This window comes from Ziziphus jujuba, chromosome 9, assembly GCF_031755915.1.
Source record: "Ziziphus jujuba cultivar Dongzao chromosome 9, ASM3175591v1".
NCBI lineage: Eukaryota > Viridiplantae > Streptophyta > Magnoliopsida > Rosales > Rhamnaceae > Ziziphus > Ziziphus jujuba.
This window is the reverse complement of record NC_083387.1, coordinates 2,503,869-2,522,016: the sequence shown is the minus strand read 5'-3', so window position 1 is coordinate 2,522,016 and position 18,148 is coordinate 2,503,869. Positions and strand designations below refer to the sequence as shown.

Here is an 18,148-nt window from a genome sequence, read left to right as displayed (position 1 = left end):
GATGCACGTTAAGTGATAACATAAATTACTTTATTGACTATAATGAATATTTTAAATCATTTATTGAAAGAAAATCGTTTTAACAAAGCATGTGTTTTTAACGCATTGCTAGCTTACATTAATGGGTTTATTCTATCATCAAGATGGATAGTGGAACCTGGTGGTCTTAATGCTAATCACTGCTGGACTATTGCATTTTTCAAATCCACTTGTAGCTAAAAAGAGTACATTACCAAGCAGATTCTTAAAATCCAAAAACGCATAGGCCACGAAAAAGAGTTTCTGAAACTGCCTACCCTGCATTTTGCCAAGTAAAATAAATTTGACTCCCATTGCTTAAATCTAAGATACTGTGATTGATTCCAAGGGAATCAGAACCAACTAATATGTACCTGTACCCAGAAAGAAAAAAAAAACAGCATATTCCATTCTTTCAATTCCAATCAAAGAGATATAAAAGCACAAATCCACTGCATAATTTTTTTTTTTAAAAAAAAAAAAAAAAAAGTTCATAGTATCATTCAGAAAAACTGTTATTTACAATTGTCAGCATCTATACCGTGATATATATATATATTTGACATTTTTCACTGCCCAACCACCATTTTTTTTTTCAAAACCCAAAAACGAAAAAAAAAAAAAAAAAATCTAAAAAAGGGAAGTTTGCTTGGCCAAAGAAAAAGAGGAACAAGAAGTTTATTCCTTCTCCCAATTGCAAGTATCGGATAGACTTTCTAAGATGCCAAGCAAGTCTCCCAGAATATCCTGTTCTTCTCCATCTCGTTTAACAACTCGAATTCCCGAGTCGAATCCACAGAAACACAGGATTTCTGGTGGTTTAGACGATTATTATTACCACCCCATGCTTGATAAACTGGTTTCACTACATCATCATCATCATCATCATCTTCTTGTTCTTCTTCTTCCCTATGACGACCATCATCATCATAAACGTATTCTTCAACACGATCACCACCGTTGATCAGCTCATGATCAAGTACAGTGGGGGCATCAGATAAATCCCAGCTGCATGATTCAGCATCATCTTCACCCATCACAATGTCACAGTGATCTGCATCACGATCAACCATGGTGGAGTCGACACAATTGCTATCAGCCTCATCAGAATCACCAGTGGCTTCAAAGAGCAAGAAAGTAGACACATCCACCACCTTCTTCTTCATGTCCATATCTTTTTTTTTTTTTTTTTTTTTTTTTTTTTGGTGGTTCTTTTTCCAAACTTAGTCTTTTCCTCTAAAAAATTTGAAGTGGGAAGGACGGAAATGTAAGGCAAATGAGGGTCTTATAAAGGGTTTGTGGATTGTGGTTGGGTGTGTCTCTTTCAACCATACAGTCGATGAAAATTGAAAAGGAAAAATAATAGTAAATAATAAAATGAAACAAAGTAAAATAGATAAAAAAGGGTTTGAAAGACATATTCGGAGACTAAACCATGTGTTTTGTCTTCTAGAAGGAAAGGACAACTAGGATGATATGCACAAAAAAAGAACAAAACCTCAAAGTCTTCTAGAATGGATGGCAGTGTTTTGAGGGTCTGTGTTGAATGGATCAACTTTTCATTCTCTTACAAGAAAGTCTAACCAGTTGCTCTTTCTATTTCTTCCACCTGTCCCGCACTTTTTTTTTTTTGGATTTTTGTTTTTTATTTTTTTTCCCCCTAATCCTAATTTGTAAATCTGCTTAGGAGTTGGAATAGAATTTCAGCTTGTTTTGGTTTCACTGTTAGTATTTTTAATTTTAGTGCTGCAAATAACTTTTTTTTTTTTTTTTTGGTAACAAATTTTTGGTTTCTATGATCATGTTCCACATAAATCCTTGCAAAAATATTATCCAAGATTTTTGTTACAAAACCTATCTGATTTAAGATAATTTGTTTTCTGTTTGATGACCCAGCAAATAAAAATGATTTTTATAAAAATTATTTACTTGAAAAAGAATATTCCGAGTCAAAAAAAAGTGTATGTATTATGGTTTTCGGAATATGATTTTTAATATTGATTATACAATTGTGGGCGTTATTTCAACGGGAATTAAAGAAAGAAAATGGATTAAGAAAAAAAAAAAGAAAATAAATTATTCTCCGAGAAAATGACAACTTGCTAATGCTGCTTTAAAGTTTGCAATAATTTTCAAATTGCTGACCAAGAAACTGTTTGCATCATTACCATCTAAAATTCAAACTATCCGCCCCGTAAATATAAATATCTTGTGAGAAAATTTCTTGTTAAAATATGTTTGAATAGTATTATAAGATTCAAAATAGGTTGATCAGTAGTAAAACCATCTATAATACATTTTTAAGTTTAAGATTCAAAACTCAATTCGAAGAAAAATTCCATCCGTAAATTATAATAATACAAAAAATTAATATTATAAGACCGATTTATATTTTATACAAAAACGTTTGGATGCTAAAATAAGAAATATTCTTAGTCATGCTTTAAACACATAAACCTTAAATTACAACACAATCTTAATCAATCTAGACAAAAAACTGAATTGGGAATTACTAATTCTTATTATTATTATTTTAAAAAAAGAAAAGAAACATAATTTTGCATTTCATAATGATGAAGTTAATAGTCTAAAACGAAAAAGTTTCCCATAATGAGGAATAGCAAGGGAAGACTTAGTCATGTTGTGAAGGAAAGAATACCAAAATTCTTGTGAACTCCAAAATGGGAAATCGAATTAGTGGCTACAGACAAAACAAAATAGTAGAAACAACTTTTTTTTTTTTTTTTTGTTGGCTTTGAAAATTAGTAGTATTTATAATACATGTTTGAAACGTGAAATTTACGGAGTAAGTTTGGCAGTTTTCAAAGAGGTGAACAATATATTTATTTATATAATATTTATTTATCAATTAGTTCAAAACTTGACTTTCGTGGCAATCGCTATTTCCAAGCTTTAATAATATTACTTTTCCCATATTTTATTTTTTATTTTTTATTTTTTGGGTGAATTACTTTTTCTTTTCCACCACTTGCCATTCTTGTCAGTCTCGTCCATCATATTACGTGTATTAACTGCACACGAAAACGTATTAATACCCTTCTCACTAGAAACCGTCCGATTCAAGAAATCTGTTAACAACCTACCACGTCTTGTTGGATCGGACGGTGCTGATGATGACTTTTGGAATCATGAACCTAATAAAGCTTTGATTGATGAGTAATACATACTTTTGTAGGTAATCAAAACAAAAACTTTTAGAGAGAGGCAAAATCCTGACCTGAGAGTCTATTTCATATTAACCAACAAGAAATAATGATCAGAATTACGAGAATCAGAATAAAAATAAAGACAAAAAAGAGAGGAAAATCAGGATCACAAACTGGGGGGGGAGGAAAGGCTCTTCGTTATTGATGGTAGAAATAATTTGATACATAAGAAAGTTTATGTGAATATTAAAAAATATATAAATTAAAGTTTGTTAGTTGATAAATTATTTATATTGAAATATTATACATTCAAGTATGAATGAAGAATTATTATAATTGTTTTAAAAAAAGTTTTAAAAATATTAGAAATTTTTTTTTTCTATGTAAAAAGACTAGAATATGTTTTAAAAGACCATTCTCCTTGTATAAAAGCTTAACAAAAGAAAAAGGAAAAGATTCAGGTTAATCACCCTAGTAACAGTCACTAATCCTCATCCACATAACAAGTTGATGAGACCATTAGCTTCTGCAAAAATATGGTGTCAAAAACTGTACGGCATTTTAAGTATTAGACCAAAAAAAACCCAAAAGACCTTCAGATTTCCAGTGAAGCCTGGAGTGCAGATGAAGTGGAAAAGCTACGATAATGAGAATAATTTAGTCCGCATTATAAAATTTCTAATAGTTCATATTTTAAATAAAAATATTATTTTCTATATGACCCTCACTGCCCGAATTACTACGTTATCAGAATTTTAAAGTCCGAGAATAATTTAAGAAAAAGCACAAAGTCCATGTGAAGTTATTCCACTTAGTACTGCTCTAAATTAATAACTTGACTACAACATTGCCTCCATTGACTTACCGACTTTAAATGAATAATTATAATACAGTGAGGCATTCAAAATATGTGTCATTAGTATCTATCAAAATAGATCCAAATATATAATCCAAGGGCATTGTTTACAAGTTACTATAAAAAAAAAAAAAAAAAAAAAGTTTCAAAGACAGAGTCATAAATGAAAGTGGCATTGATACGTAGAGCATGGCAGGCAGCAACAGGCAAGGGTTAAAATGTAAATTCGAAAAAAAAAAGAGAAAATAACATGCAGGGTCGGTTGGTCAAATCTGAAATTAATTTTTGAAGATATTCCAAATACGAGAGGGTAAGATACTCAATAATATTATGGACATCGAATATTTTTTTCTTTTTTCTTTTGCTAAGATGGACATCAAATTGTTTACAGTACTTGAGCAAATTCTATATGTTATGATATTACCTGTTTTTATTTAGTTATTTTCTAAAATATTCTCCAATTCATATTTAATTTTATATTAAAATTTTATTTTAATGAAATAATAAGAATCACTTTGGCACAGCATTGATATGACAAATAAAAACATTCACAACATATATATATATATTGAATATAAAACAATTTCTTTTACGGAGTTTTAAAAGTATACATTTAATATACTTAACTATTACAAATTATAATTTTTAAAAAAAATTCAAATTGAATACACTGTTAATCCTTTCAAAAACTAATAATAACAATAATATGATAAAAAATAATAATAATAAGTTAGTCAAATAATTTTCATAAAACGAAAAGTCTAAAATGGCAATTTAGCGAGCTGCAAGTCTGCAACCCCACGTGACAATTTTCATTGTAATTATTAGAGCCCAGATTTCGAGTCGGCAAGCGGCCAAGTAAAACGATAAAAAAAAATAAAATAAAAAAATAGTAGTCCGAATTTTTGGTTTTTATATTTATAAGAATATTGTTTACTAGAAAAATAGTAACAAAGAACAAACAAGTGAACAACAACAAATGGTAAGAGGCAGCAGTCTATGAGCTGGGTTCGAACCTCACCAGCAACAACAAAAAAAAAAAAAAAAAAAAGAAAAAAAAAAAAAAGAAAAAGAAAAAAGAAAAAAAGCTACAACAAATAAAATAAAAAAGACAAGGAGAAGCATATGCCTTAGAGATCAGGTGCTTATCATCAGTCAGATTTCATACAATTCTAAGCATCCAACAACTAAAAAATGACACTCGCATCTTATTTGGATTCCTTTAATGGGAAACACCCAGATAGATTTTGGTAATGCAGAAGAAACAATCAGCTACCTGTTTTGATATTTATATTCTTGTATACAAAAAGGAAAGAAAAAAGAAGAAAAATAACAAAAAGGCAACAAAAAAACAAAAGAGGTGCATTTCCTATTATTTATTGATGTTATTGAACTTGTACACATACTGTTGGTTCAAAAAATGCAAGTCCAACCTTATGCACTGCAAATTTTAGGAAACCCAATTTGGTAGACTCCCGTTGAAGTATAGAGGGTTTTACAAATTACGACAACTGGGAGTAAAATCCAAGCTACGGAGCTAGGTTCCAACTTTTACACGAGCAAAATAAAAAAAAGAGTGGTATAGCGAAAGTCCAGGAAGAAAACTGAGAGAAAGCAAAAAAGCGATTTAATATATATAATATAAGCCCAAGTTAAAATTACATTCTTAATTTTGCTACATTAATAACATCCTCGTTCTTTTTACTCAGAACCTTAAACCAAAAAAAAAAAAAAAAAAAAAAGAAAAAAAGAAAAAAAAGGGCAAGCCAGTGGGATGCCCGTACAGCTGAAAGATACAAAAAGTCTCACCGCACAAATAAAAGAAATGATGAAGTACATATTCAGTAAGATCACATGTTATTCGTGCACAACGACAGTGGAAGATCCTTTTTATAAGCATAAAATTTCCTCAAAAAAAAAAAAAAAAAAAAAAAAAAACTAGAGCAGAGATATAAATTGTTATCATATTTGGCCAGAACATATCCATGAATAACAATCAATCTGTTTTTTGAATAAATAAAAATATATCATCTACGGAAAATCAACTAGAACGTTTTTTTTTTTTTTTTGAGCAAAATAAATCAACCACAATGCGGACACACATGAATGACTGAAATAATCAATATATGAATGTGCAAGCTGGTTCACCTTATAAAGATTTCAGAGACTTGGGATCTACTCCTTTTTAAGTAGCTAGCCATCGGATTCAAAATAATGAAATACAAATGAATTACATATTACATACCTAACCAAGCACCAGTGCTCTCGACCCAGTGTGACCAAGACTGAGCTTTTGCTAGCCATGGTAAAGACTGATCTTGACCTCCTTATCAATCTGAACTGCATGCATGTGCACCAAAAGAACATCTTATTTAGGATGTGGTCCTATAAGAAGAATTAACTTTTTATCTGGTCAATCCCTACAAACCACCACCAGGGTGAGCCACTAGAGGATATCGAAGTGAAGCCTCACAAGACCTTTGAAAAATATCCTGACCATAATTTGAAAAACATCTCATACAAGTCAATTAACAAACTTCCCATCTAAATCCAAGTGTTGTGCTACAGTACAAACAGGGAGGTAGTTTCACAACTCATCCACTGAATTATAAGGAAAAACATGTTCCTATACCTTCAATTGTAACCCTAAATGTGGCAGTTTCATTGTTTCATTGACAGTAGAAAAACCCAATCTTACCCCAAAGATTGCAAGAGTTATCAGCAACTGAGACGATTTCTAGAGCTGCCCAAACAGAGAAACATCCTTGCAGGTTATCAGGAAAATCAACAGCAGACTCTTAAAACAGTTGCTGAAACTTCAACGACCAAATACCTGCACCTTGAAAACAAGTGGAACCATCAAAGGAACATACGTTATGATTCTGAAATGTATTGAGGTATCAGCATGATAGATGTTACCTTAAAGAATCTTAAAAGCAAATGTAACAGTGAGTATGATCTACACAAGATTTGTGCTATAAAGGAAAATGAATATCCATTTATTAGTCTTAGATCTAATTGACCTCAGCAAGCACAATTGTTTGCACGTTATGAGCAACCAAAGTGGTAAATCGATTACGCCAATTGCATAGGATTATGACAACAAACTCACATGTGAATGAGATGCACAAGGTCCACAAAGATGAGGATATGTTATCAAAACAAGAATGCTAACCATGGCTACTTAACATCATTTGCCATATACTGGGGACAAGATGATTCACATAAATAATGTACAAGGATATATGCTTGACAGTTCTAAAAAATATTCAGCTCCACTTCACCAAAATACAGCAAAAAAAAATTAAGGAATGTATTGTACAATTTAGCCATTGAATTGTGGAAACAAAAGAATCAGGAACCATTCAATCATGAATGTTTCCACAAAATTATACAACTGGCACATGTCCATGAGGGAAGAATCAATAAATTGACAGTCACTGTCTAAATGAACGTCAATGATACACAAGTTACAGATTTGTTGGCACAAAGTGCACCATGAATTACAAATGTCAGGGGTTTCATTCCCATTGAGGCAATCACAAGCAGGATAGAATAATGCACATAAGAACAGATCATCGCAATCCATCCCACAATGTTGATATTGCAGTGACTCCCACCTATCCAGCTTGCATGGCCACTTGGTATAAAGAATTCAGCCTCCTTCCGATACTCACCTTCAAGTCAATAAGGTTTATTCTGTTTGTTGTCTCTCTTAAGCTGAACCTTTAATTTCTTACCACCTAATTGGCATCCATTCATCATACTAATAGCAGATTGAGCATCCTCTGGTGAGTCATAACTGACAAACCCTGCATTAAAGGTTGATCATAACAGACACTTCCAGGTAACTTATATCAAATTCAGAAGTAAAGACTGCTCTCACCAAAACATTTGCTGACACCAGTTGCTTTATCTACAAAAACTTTAGTGCTTAAGACCCTACCAAACGCTTGAAATGCATTGGCAAGTTCTTGATCTCCAAATTCTTGAGGTATATGATAAATAAATAAATTGGCACCAGGTGGACCTAATTCAAAGATAAAACAATTATCAAACTTTATCTTTGAAAAACCAAAACTTTAATTACTAAACAAATATAACAACCTTCAATTTGACCCCCAGTACTTTTACTCGTCCCTGAAGAAGTTGAAGAATTGCTGCTCACAACTGCATGTTGAACTGAACCAGGTGAACCGCTTAAAGGTCTGTGACTCATAATTCCTCCAGCATATGCCATTGGATGCTGAAGACCAGGCACTGCAGGATAAGCAGAGCCCACATAACTTGCCGGAGGCATAGCATAACTTCTAGGGGCAAGGTCAGGTGTAATTCCACGCAATGCATTTCCTTGGTTTACTGTAGGTATCATATTATGAAAACCAGGTTGATTCTGCATTGGTGATAGGGGGTATTGCATGGGACCATAAGTTCCAGGAGCCTACAGAAAAAAACAAAATGATAATAAATTTCACATTCCTTTAAATAGAAGAAAGTTTATAAAACATGACACATTGAGAAAACCCATCTATCAAGTCGCAAATCAGAGTAATTCATCTACCAAATCGAGAAATTATTAATGCTGACAGACTACTCTTATGAAAAGGATCAGCGAAGTTATGATATTTTAGCTTATGTATACTTTTTACAAATAAAAATAAAATTGACCTGGTAACCATAACCATTATATTGTGGAACATAACCCATTGGCAAGGCTCCAAATAAAGAAGGATGTTGTGAATCATTATTTGGTGCATTGGATGCCTGCGATTGAGCTTTCAGAGCTTTTCTAGCTTGCCTTTCCTTCTCTGTATCCGCCCATTTGACAACCAAAGGAACACTTGAACCCTGAAGAAGCAAAAGATAATGATCAGATTACAAATTATCCAACCAACCATCCAACTACCATCACAGCTTCACTAGAAACTTATATCAAGCAATCCTGAAAACAAACCTCCATTTTATACTTTCCATTAATGGCCTCTAAGGCTGCAAGGGCTTGTTCTTTTGTTTCATACTTCAGAAAAGCACAACCTTTCATAAAAACCAAAAAAGGGAGCAAGCATTACTTTAGTTCAGAACCAGGTTGTAGGATTCAATGGTTTTCAAATCGATCATAAAATAAGTACCCTTGCTTGTTTGCTGAGAACCTCTTAAAATTTGCAGGTCCTTTATTGTTCCATATTTAGTGAACAGGGCAGAAACTTCAGCTTCAGAGACATTCTTAGGGAGCATACCAACAAAAAGCTTGTGCTCTGCATTTCATGGAGAGTAAGAGAATAATTATAAATGGCCCACTGGCTTAATATAGAATAATAAACTAGACAAAGTAGATACAGCATCAGATAAAAATTAACATAGAAACAAAATCAAAATCAAATAAACCATTTCAGGTACATGATATGTAATTTCATAATGGAATTATATTACACCTAGCCTTTCCAACTCGCCATCCGCATACTTCACTTGCAACGGACTAGATGCCTGAATTGGACAGAAAGAACAGGATGCCTTTCAATCAGAGTATGAGAAAAATGAACACATTGCACAAAAATAGAGCAAAGTTGCACGAAATTAGTGCTAACTGGGAAACAATGCAAGTGACTAAAAAAATCCAAACGGACTACATTCTCCATCAAGCTCATTACAGGCAAACAAAAGTACATTTTACAATTACAGACACAGGCAAGAGCCCAACTGAGAAGCTTGCCTGGGCAACCACTTGAAGGTCCAGCAAGGCCTATATAAGGCTTCTCCAATCACTCTAATACCTAGGCCAGGAAAATGGCAAGTTGCATGAGCATAGATCTTCCATAAAAGTTGTCCAATCATCATGCTTGCTAACTTATAATTCTCAGAGGATTAAGTGTACCCAGGAAGGAAAGAAAAAGAAAAAGGAAAAATAAAAGATAAAGAGCCTAAAACGTGAATCACATTGTAAATATTTTCACTTAAGTGATCCTAACAAAGTCAGGGTGATCCACACCTTCTCCATCATGCTTCAAATTAAATTTATTATCTATAACCTAAAATGGTATTTTATTTTATTTAATTCGTTTGAGAGTTCGCTTTTGAAATATAGTAGAGAAGCACGTGAGTTGGTTAGAGTTAAAACAGTTCGATTACTACTCCTGAAGTTGAAAATTTATAGGCGGCAATTGTATTTATAAATCGTAAGCGTCCAAGCATATTGAAGGACATAATTACAAATAGATTTTAATACCAACATATCCCACATTGCAAGATACGTCGGTGGTACGAGATTCGTTAGAAATGTCCTAATGTACAGATGTCATAAAGAGATATTATGACAGACTAAATACACGCACTTCTAAAGGAAAAAAGGATACTACTACTTTTCTTTACTTTAATGGTAGTCAGAAACCGATAATTAAACCGTTAGGCAAGATTGCAATCACATTGAATCACATTCTTTACAATTATCAATATTTAACTCAAAAAAGAAAACAAAGTAAAAGGGCAAGAAGGCAGATCGAAGTTCCACTAACCCCGGGCAATGTTTTCTTGTTGTGACAAGCATTGACCGCCTTATCCGCCTCCTGCCTAGAGGGACAAATAACAAAGCAACAGCCTGCAAACAAACCACCCAGAAATCCAAAAACCAAAAACAACGAAAACACGGAAACAAATTAGGGTTTTTCTACACCAAAAGACAAGCTCAAACACAGGAATCTCAAAGCCAAACTTATTAAATCATAGCAAATCAAAGGCATTAGCTACCAGCAAGAAATTCGAGAAAATAAAAATGAAAGAAAAAAAATACAGCGAGAAATGCTAATAATGTATGAAGGAGATTCCAATGGAGGAGGAGAAAACCTCGAGAGGCGCGTGTGGCTTTGTCCTTGATGATGTTGACCTCGTCGACCAAAGCAAATTCTTGGAACATTGCAAGGAGCTGAGCTTCAGTCATGTGCTTCGGCACCTGACCTACGAACAGCTTCACGCTCTCCTCGCTGTTCGATTTTCTCTCTTTCTTCCCCTCCGCCATTAATGCCTTAACTCTCTGTCTCTCTCTCTTTCTCTCTCTAACTTCCTTTTTATTTTCTCTTTCTCTCTGTAGCAGAGGTTTCTTCGTGGAGTCGTCGCAGGGGAAATTGGGGGTTTCTGGATGGCAAAGTTGGATCTTCAATAGATTTATTATTATTTAATCACCATCTTTCACCCTCTGATTTCCCAATTTTTCACGGGAATGCCACTACAGCTGTCTCAGTTCTGGTCTTTTGTGTCGATGTACTTGGGTCAGTCTGAGTTGTAACAAAGATTTGGACCTTTTAAGGGATTTTCCTCTCAAATTACTTCATTACCCCTCAACTCTTTAAGAGATTCGAATCCATGCCAAGTCCCAAGTGCCAAGTGTATGTTCTATGTCTTTATATTTTCCAATGTGGCACAGTTTTTTTTTTTCTTTTAACGAAACCTATAATACATTAAACAATTATTGATATACTTATATCCCATCAATTGTATTATGAAATATTACGAGGATAATTTTGAGTTGCAGTTTTTTTTTTTAATTGATTTATGTTTGAAGAAAAAAAAAAAGAAAAAAAGAAGCCAACTTTATGAAGATGGGATGTGCTCCCTCATAGATAACATCGATGTGCCAATAAAGACAAAAGGGATTCAAACAAAATAAGACAAAAAGGTGTTACCCTCAACTTTGCCTGCTTATTATTGGTAACTTTGTGTCCAAATTTCAGTTATTGGGAAACAATGCTTTTGCATTTATTAAACAAAAGCATGTCTCACACTTTTTTTTTTTCCCCTCATTTTTTGTTTCAACATGCCCTTGCATTCCCATATATATGTAAATAGAGGGGAAGAATTAGATATAATTTATGTTTGACCTCTTTATATTTGTTTTTTATTTTATTTTTATCATTAGTTTTCCAACTTGCAAGATGGTTTTTGGAATATACTTATGGTGGATAATGCAAACTTATACTCCTCCATGTAATAAACGTATAGTTCGTTGTTCTTGTGTTAATTGGTTGATGAGTTGGTTTGCCTAATTTTATGCTACTATATTGAAGAAAAAAGAAAAAAAAAAATAATAATTTATAGAGATTAATTAAATAACAAAGTTGGGGGACATCCTCCTCATCCTATAAATTGTCATATTTTAATTATGAATTTATGCATGTCATTAACGCTAATCCTGTTATTGTTTTTTGTAATAAATGTTACTATTTTGAGATTGATTATGGATTACAACCGACATTTAGGATAAGGGATTTAAATATTTAATATTGAAAAAGGAAAAGGAAAAATGGGATATTTGGGGGCGGTGTTGACCAATGCCGAAATGGAGGTGGAAAGTCATTTTCAGGAAAGGAGTGGGAAAATGAGACCTTTTCTTTAATGTAAGTGGGGCCGAAAAGCAGCAATATGGATAGGCCTTGTAATTGGGCGAGGAATAGAGAGAGGGGTTAAAACGGTAAATAAAGGAGGAGGAAGGGTACAATGGTAGTTTAGCGTTGAAACCGAGGGAGAAAGATAAGTACGCCAGACTGTCCCGCCAAGGCTTCTTCTCCTCCAAGGTTTTACTTTTATTATATTTATTTATTATTATTTTTTTCCTTTGGGGCTTAAGAGAAAGTGTTTGCCTTTGCAACTTGCACTCTCAGAGTGGAAGAAAAAGTATTCGGTCACCCAACACCAACATTTGAATATCAACATCTCCAACTCCTCTTTCTCTGTCTTTTTCCGTTTTGAATATGTAACTTCAATAGAAAGAAACTATTATTTTTCTCTCAAATTCTTTTTTGGAAGCCTTTAAAATCGTTGATATTTGGACATTCAGATTTTGTTTTTTTTCCCCTTTTTTTCTTATTTTCTAAGCTTTATACGCCAAAAAAAAAAAAGAAAAAAGAAAGAAAGGAGGATTTCACAATAAAAAGAGCTTTTCTTTTATGGCGGTTTTTGTTTGAAGTCAATGGAATAATACGTACGTTATTTGAAGCAAAACATGATGATGCAATTTGTTGGGCAGTACCACACGATGTGCTTACCCAGTTTAGCAATTGGGGGCTTACCTAATTTATAATGAATTTTAACAAAGGAAGCAATATGAAATATAGTGGATAAATGCCTCTTTTCAGATATTTATGAAAGGCCAGCAAGAGCCGCCTAACAATGAGTATAGAGTAGGGACATAATCTTTGCATGGCCATGCGCCATGGTGGAATATCTCCTGCCCCAAGTCAAGAGTCCTGAAAATGCTTGATGGTGACACACTGACTTCCAAGTATGTTTTCTATCCCTAGCTTTTGTTTTCCATTGGATAGTGTTGCCTATTTTCTTTCTACATGGTGGCCATTGGACCTATTGGTTAGATTTTAAGAGAATGGAGATTGGGATTTGTTGTATTTGTTTCTGATCAATATCAAAACTAGGTCAGACCCAGTTTTTATCTTTTTAGGCGAATAGGTCAGACCCAGTTAAACCCAGAAGAGGGAGAGGAAAAAGAAAACATAAGTAAAAATAAAAAAAAAAACGTAAAAGCAAAAGAAAAGAACTAAAGAAGGACGCAGTTACCATCCAAATCCCAGCATGGATTTGAAACTCAATTTTCATGAAGAGCCAATGTGAAAGTAAAATGAAAGTTAGTGGCAGCTAAATCTCTAATCAAATGAATTTCTGTAAGACACATACTAAGAGATCCTAGGTTTCAGGTTGCTGTTCCTTTGACTGGCTTTCAATAGGTCTTGCTCATCAAAATAATTTTATTGAGAATATGCTCAACAATGATGAGGAAAAAGACAGGTAAATACAAGGAGAAAAAAAAAAAAAAATTCCTTTTATTGATTTATAACCAAGAAAAATCCTTTTATTGATGTAATGTTGACAAGATATGATAGCAGATACAACAACAATTTCTCAAAAAGAAGTACAACAAGAAGTCCTATTCAACTGGATCCAGCCGGAACCAATGAAAAGAATGCGTGATAAGGTATGTATGAATTCACTACACAACTTGATCGAATAATTGGGCCCTCAAGTGTAACGACAAACCTAGACCGTTCCACTGGAATTCAGAAATAATGGTTCCAGTGAAAGGTAAAAATACTGCAAACGGCTTAAGAGACTGAAGGGAAAAAAAAAAAATATATGTAACCAAATTTCTCTAAATAAGGCATTCTTGTTATGTGGGCGGTGCTTCACCACTTCAAACAAGTCACCTATCCAGAAGCATGGTCAATTTGCAGAAGGCCAATCCTGAGGCTAGATTGCACTCAAGCCGGCAAGCATGCGTAGCTTCTCACAGAGTATAAAGGTAATTGTAGTTTGCGGACCCAATCTCGCAAAAATCGCAAGGCTCCTGAATGAATATCAATGTAAAAATCTTAAAAAATAAATGGATAGGGAGAAACTTTATATAATATATGATTTTGCTGAATCTGTATGTTATTTTCAATGTCTCAAATATTCAAGGAGATGATAAGTAACAAGTTAGTATGCCTCACAATGGCGATAGGTGTTTTTCTTTTTTGGTAAATAAATATGATAGGTGTTAGAAAGTCTTGCGATGGAGACAATATTTCAAACAAGAGCAGAATCTGAAGCTAAAAAAATGATAGTCTTAGCCTTTACACTGACTTCACAGAATCCCAGCAGTGTTACATGAATGGCAGAGGATATATGGGTTACTTTGGTACTTGAATGTTGTTTATTATAAGGAACCAAATGCACCAAAATGAAATAGTGGTGAGCATGCAGGCATTGACAAAAACTCACCCCTTGTAAAGGGCTTTAGGACCTTCCGTAAGTGCAACCTGGAACCACACATCGCAGTGCATCAGATCAGAAAGAAAGGCAACATCAACTATGCACAGAAGGGAAAAAAAAAATAGAAGAGAGCAGTGGCACTTTAAGTATCAAACTAGTTATGAAATCTACTAAGAGCCATCTTATGGAAAGCTAGCATAAGAAGTGAGATAGCATGATAAAACCACCAAGAAGTTGACTTGCCAATTGCACTAACCAATGACTCATCATGTTAAATCTTTTACAAAACTAACCCCAGTACTCAGTACTCATCATATGCCCTCTATACCCTTCCAATTCAACATGTACGGTGAGACACAGATATTACTATATGTAAAGGTTTAAGAAATATACATTTGTATGACACAGATGTAAATATGAAAATAACATCAAGAATGACGTGAGACCATTGAAAAGAAGTAGAAGGCAAAATAATACCTGATATGCACAGTGGAATCCGTTTTTATAACTTTGAGCTAGTTTAGATTCTCGTTGCAACATGAGTCGGGTTTTTACCATGTCCATGGGAGCTGTTATAAATGTACTCACTGTGCCCGCAGCCATACTCGCGCTTCATAAAGAGCAGATTGGATTTAGTTTTCATAAATAAGATTTTAAGAAACATATAATATGACACTTTATGACAGTATATGATGGGGATCTGCTTTTGGATTACAGAAGGGAAATCATAGATTGGTTTTGAATAGTATGATGCTCAACCTGGAAAGCAAAGTTGTGAAATATTTTGGGTTTACTGGTTTATGGAAAATCCAGTCACATGTATGTAAATATTATAACTTTTCAAATCAACAACTGCCTCCCTCCCTCCCTCTTTCTTTCAGTTTGCCTTACAAAATTACTTTCATCATCACCCATGACCAGTAACTTTAACTAGTTAATGTGAAAGGCAATTTTCAAAACAACAAATATTAGTCTACTTAAACACTTTACCCTCCCTCCCTCCCTCTTTTAGTTTACCTTGCAAAATAACTTTCATCATCATCCCATGACCAACTGCCTTAAATAGTTAATGTCAAAGGCAATTTTCGAAACAACATATTAGTCTACTTCAACACAGCTTAAGTTAATGACATGACGGAAAAATAATAAATCTCACAACAGAGTTCATAGTAGTGGTATACAAGAGATGTAGATATAATCCTTCTTCAAGTGATGTCCACCTGGTCAAAATCTGCAAAAATAGAAGTTGAAACAAAAGTTGAGAATCAGGCTGAATGGATAATGTAGAGAGAAAACAAATTACTTTCAGACAACAAATTGAATGTTGAACTGACAAAATGGAAATTACTTCGTTATTCAAAGTGAAAAATAGCATTGCTTAGAACTTGACCCTCTTGGTTTCATCATATGTTGCCAGTTGGGATGCAGTCAAAGTAGCAGCTCTGGCAGTAGCAGGTCCAACCCCCTTCCAAAGAGCTTTTATTCCCTCTTTGGAAGTAATTCTGCGCAGTTCATCAATTGGACCTCTGGTTGAGGTTGGATTCATCTGTAACCGTACCTGATGACAGGAAATTTATTTCTAAGATACACTTCAATCAAGAAGAGAACTTAAAAAGTCCTTACATGTAGCATTACCTTCAAAACCTCAACTGGATTTGTTAGTGCAGTTGCAATGGCACCAGCAAATCCTCCGGATGCAACCTTAACTAAGATATTGGTAGACCCTAAAGCCCAATCACATGCATACTTTGAAGGTTCATACAACCCTAGGCGGAGACCTCCATAAAGAACTGACCTTATCAGTGCAGGTGTCATACCTAGATACAAAGATCTTGATCCTTCATTTTTCAATACTTGAACAAATACTTGCCCCTGCATTTGAATATCTTAACTTCATAACATATTCTGATAAATTCAATTAAGATACAAAATAACACATGCACTAAAAGCTTGGCAAGATACCATTCCATTCAAAGGACCTCTCTGACCAACAAGTTGCATCTGCAGCCTAACTTTGAGGACATCTACAGTTCCAAATTGAAACGCGTTAAACTAAAACCAATGAAAAGGAGATGAAAACTTTCTTTATTTTTATAATATTTAGGAGGCATGGTGGTAAAACATAACCAATTGCATGGTGGCATGGGTTCATAATTTGAATCTTTGTCAGAGTACCAAAGTTTTGAGAGAGCCCTCAACTGATACAACGTGACAAAATGGAAGGGGAATAATTCACTGTTAGTTATGCTTTCACTAGTGTAAAGCTCAGCAAAACAATTTTGTGTTAAAGCTTAAACCTTTTTCATGAATATAAGAAAAGTTCCAGACATAAATCCACAAACAAGTTACAAGGTTGCATCTCTGTTGTTCGACAGAGTGCCAAAGCTGTTGTCTAAGACAGAGCTACTGATATTGGAGGGTATTTAGCTAATTTCAAGAAATGAGTGATTAAGCAAGCTACAAACCGCATCAAAGGTGCATATATATATATAAAACTTAAAAAAGGAGAAGAAGAAAGGGAAAAAAAAAAAATCTTTCTTTTTCCTTCTTCTTTTGGCCTAGAGTTTTACCTAGAGGGTGAGTAATCCCAGTTGCAACCGCTACAGAAAGTCCACTGGTACCAAAATGATAAGCAGCATTTGACGGCGAGACCGCCCAAATCTGCTTCTCCTCGACTTTCATTGTCACTGAAAATTTCAATTAAACCATGTTAAATAACATACCAAATATTTCTGTGGCGGCCGAGAAAATGCTGGAATTCCATTTCTTAAATATTGGGTATCCGACAAAATCATGGTTTCAAAGATAAGTAAATTAAAACCCAACGTTGACTTTCCAATGAATAATAATTACATAAAAATAAACAAAAGGCGACCAAAAAGAAAAAACATATGATTCAAAAACCCCGAATGTTTTCCATTCCTCGGTTTTCTCAGAAAACCAAACATGAATTTCTGATCTGAAAAAGAAGAAGTGGGGTGCGTGTAACCTGAGAAAAAGATTATTTTTCCGAGGAATGATTGCTTCGTCAGCTTCTCTGCTCTTCCGAGGAAAAATCGGTTCAAAGGACCAACGGAATTTTATTACCTTATATATATATAGTTATAAAATTGAGAAATAAAACGACACCGTTTAGCATATTTATTAGGGGATTTGTTGCTGCAAAAGCCAGTGAGTCCGACTTGGTTGGGTCACGTTAGCAGGTCTTCAACTTAAAAGCCCAATATTGGCTGATTGGCTGAGTGGGCTGGATATTCACTAAAGAAGCCCAGACTCTTGTATATCATTCGGCTCCAAAAGCCCTTCTTCGCCGTCGTCTAGTCGTGTTCTCTCCGTCATTCGACGAGGTCCAAAAAAA

General features: G+C 34.0%; 3 protein-coding genes across 7 annotated transcripts; all 3 read right to left on the bottom strand.

The window, feature by feature from the left end:
- Positions 1 to 498: 498 nt before the first annotated feature.
- LOC107426044 (uncharacterized) lies at positions 499 to 1,376 on the bottom strand. Its single transcript, XM_016036131.4, has one exon. The coding sequence runs from the start codon at positions 1,188 to 1,190 to the stop codon at positions 735 to 737; it is 456 nt and encodes a 151-aa protein (XP_015891617.3). The 5' UTR covers positions 1,191 to 1,376; the 3' UTR covers positions 499 to 734.
- A 5,969-nt stretch (positions 1,377 to 7,345) lies between these two features.
- LOC107426034 (RNA-binding protein BRN1) lies at positions 7,346 to 11,235 on the bottom strand. 2 transcript variants are annotated; one of them, XM_060811497.1, is made up of 9 exons: positions 10,879 to 11,235; positions 10,551 to 10,633; positions 9,474 to 9,525; positions 9,171 to 9,296; positions 8,996 to 9,075; positions 8,710 to 8,889; positions 8,149 to 8,482; positions 7,928 to 8,071; positions 7,346 to 7,843 (listed from the first exon to the last, which is right to left on the bottom strand). In XM_060811497.1, exons 1-9 carry the CDS (start codon positions 11,048 to 11,050, stop codon positions 7,803 to 7,805), a joined length of 1,212 nt encoding a protein of 403 aa, XP_060667480.1. In that variant the 5' UTR covers positions 11,051 to 11,235; the 3' UTR covers positions 7,346 to 7,802. The 2 variants fall into 2 exon arrangements, with proteins under 2 accessions (XP_060667480.1, XP_015891606.3); XM_016036120.4 differs by having other exon boundaries at positions 7,346 to 7,853; positions 10,879 to 11,223.
- Positions 11,236 to 13,842: 2,607 nt separating this feature from the next.
- Positions 13,843 to 17,892, bottom strand: LOC107426036 (uncharacterized). Of its 4 annotated transcripts, none has more exons than XM_016036123.4 (9): positions 17,780 to 17,892; positions 17,361 to 17,477; positions 16,753 to 16,814; positions 16,426 to 16,662; positions 16,181 to 16,348; positions 15,972 to 16,021; positions 15,268 to 15,400; positions 14,800 to 14,837; positions 13,843 to 14,383 (listed from the first exon to the last, which is right to left on the bottom strand). In XM_016036123.4, the coding sequence occupies exons 2-9, from the start codon at positions 17,470 to 17,472 to the stop codon at positions 14,287 to 14,289; spliced, it is 897 nt and encodes a 298-aa protein (XP_015891609.2). In that variant the 5' UTR covers positions 17,473 to 17,477; positions 17,780 to 17,892; the 3' UTR covers positions 13,843 to 14,286. The 4 variants fall into 4 exon arrangements, 3 of the variants coding, with proteins under 3 accessions (XP_015891609.2, XP_048336690.2, XP_024933156.2); XR_003057281.3 differs by having other exon boundaries at positions 14,283 to 14,383; positions 15,947 to 16,021; XM_025077388.3 differs by lacking the exon at positions 13,843 to 14,383 and having other exon boundaries at positions 14,390 to 14,837; positions 15,947 to 16,021.
- Between the last annotated feature and the right edge of the window lie 256 nt (positions 17,893 to 18,148).

What these genes read in the sequence shown, in the direction of transcription:
- LOC107426044 (XM_016036131.4), bottom strand. Translation starts at nt 1,190, where the DNA reads ATGGACATGAAGAAGAAGGTGGTGGATGTGTCTACTTTCTTGCTCTTT.
- LOC107426034 (XM_016036120.4), bottom strand. Translation starts at nt 11,050, where the DNA reads ATGGCGGAGGGGAAGAAAGAGAGAAAATCGAACAGCGAGGAGAGCGTG. An exon ending in TGGCGAGTTGGAAAGGCTAG is followed by an intron (nt 9,297 to 9,473) that starts GTGTAATATAAT and finishes CATGAAATGCAG; the next exon opens with AGCACAAGCTTTTTGTTGGT. An exon ending in TTCTCAGCAAACAAGCAAGG is followed by an intron (nt 9,076 to 9,170) that starts GTACTTATTTTA and finishes TTTTTATGAAAG; the next exon opens with GTTGTGCTTTTCTGAAGTAT.
- LOC107426036 (XM_016036123.4), bottom strand. Translation starts at nt 17,472, where the DNA reads ATGAAAGTCGAGGAGAAGCAGATTTGGGCGGTCTCGCCGTCAAATGCT. An exon ending in GGATTATATCTACATCTCTT is followed by an intron (nt 15,401 to 15,971) that starts GTATACCACTAC and finishes CTCTTTATGAAG; the next exon opens with CGCGAGTATGGCTGCGGGCA. An exon ending in GATTCCACTGTGCATATCAG is followed by an intron (nt 14,838 to 15,267) that starts GTATTATTTTGC and finishes GTGTGGTTCCAG; the next exon opens with GTTGCACTTACGGAAGGTCC.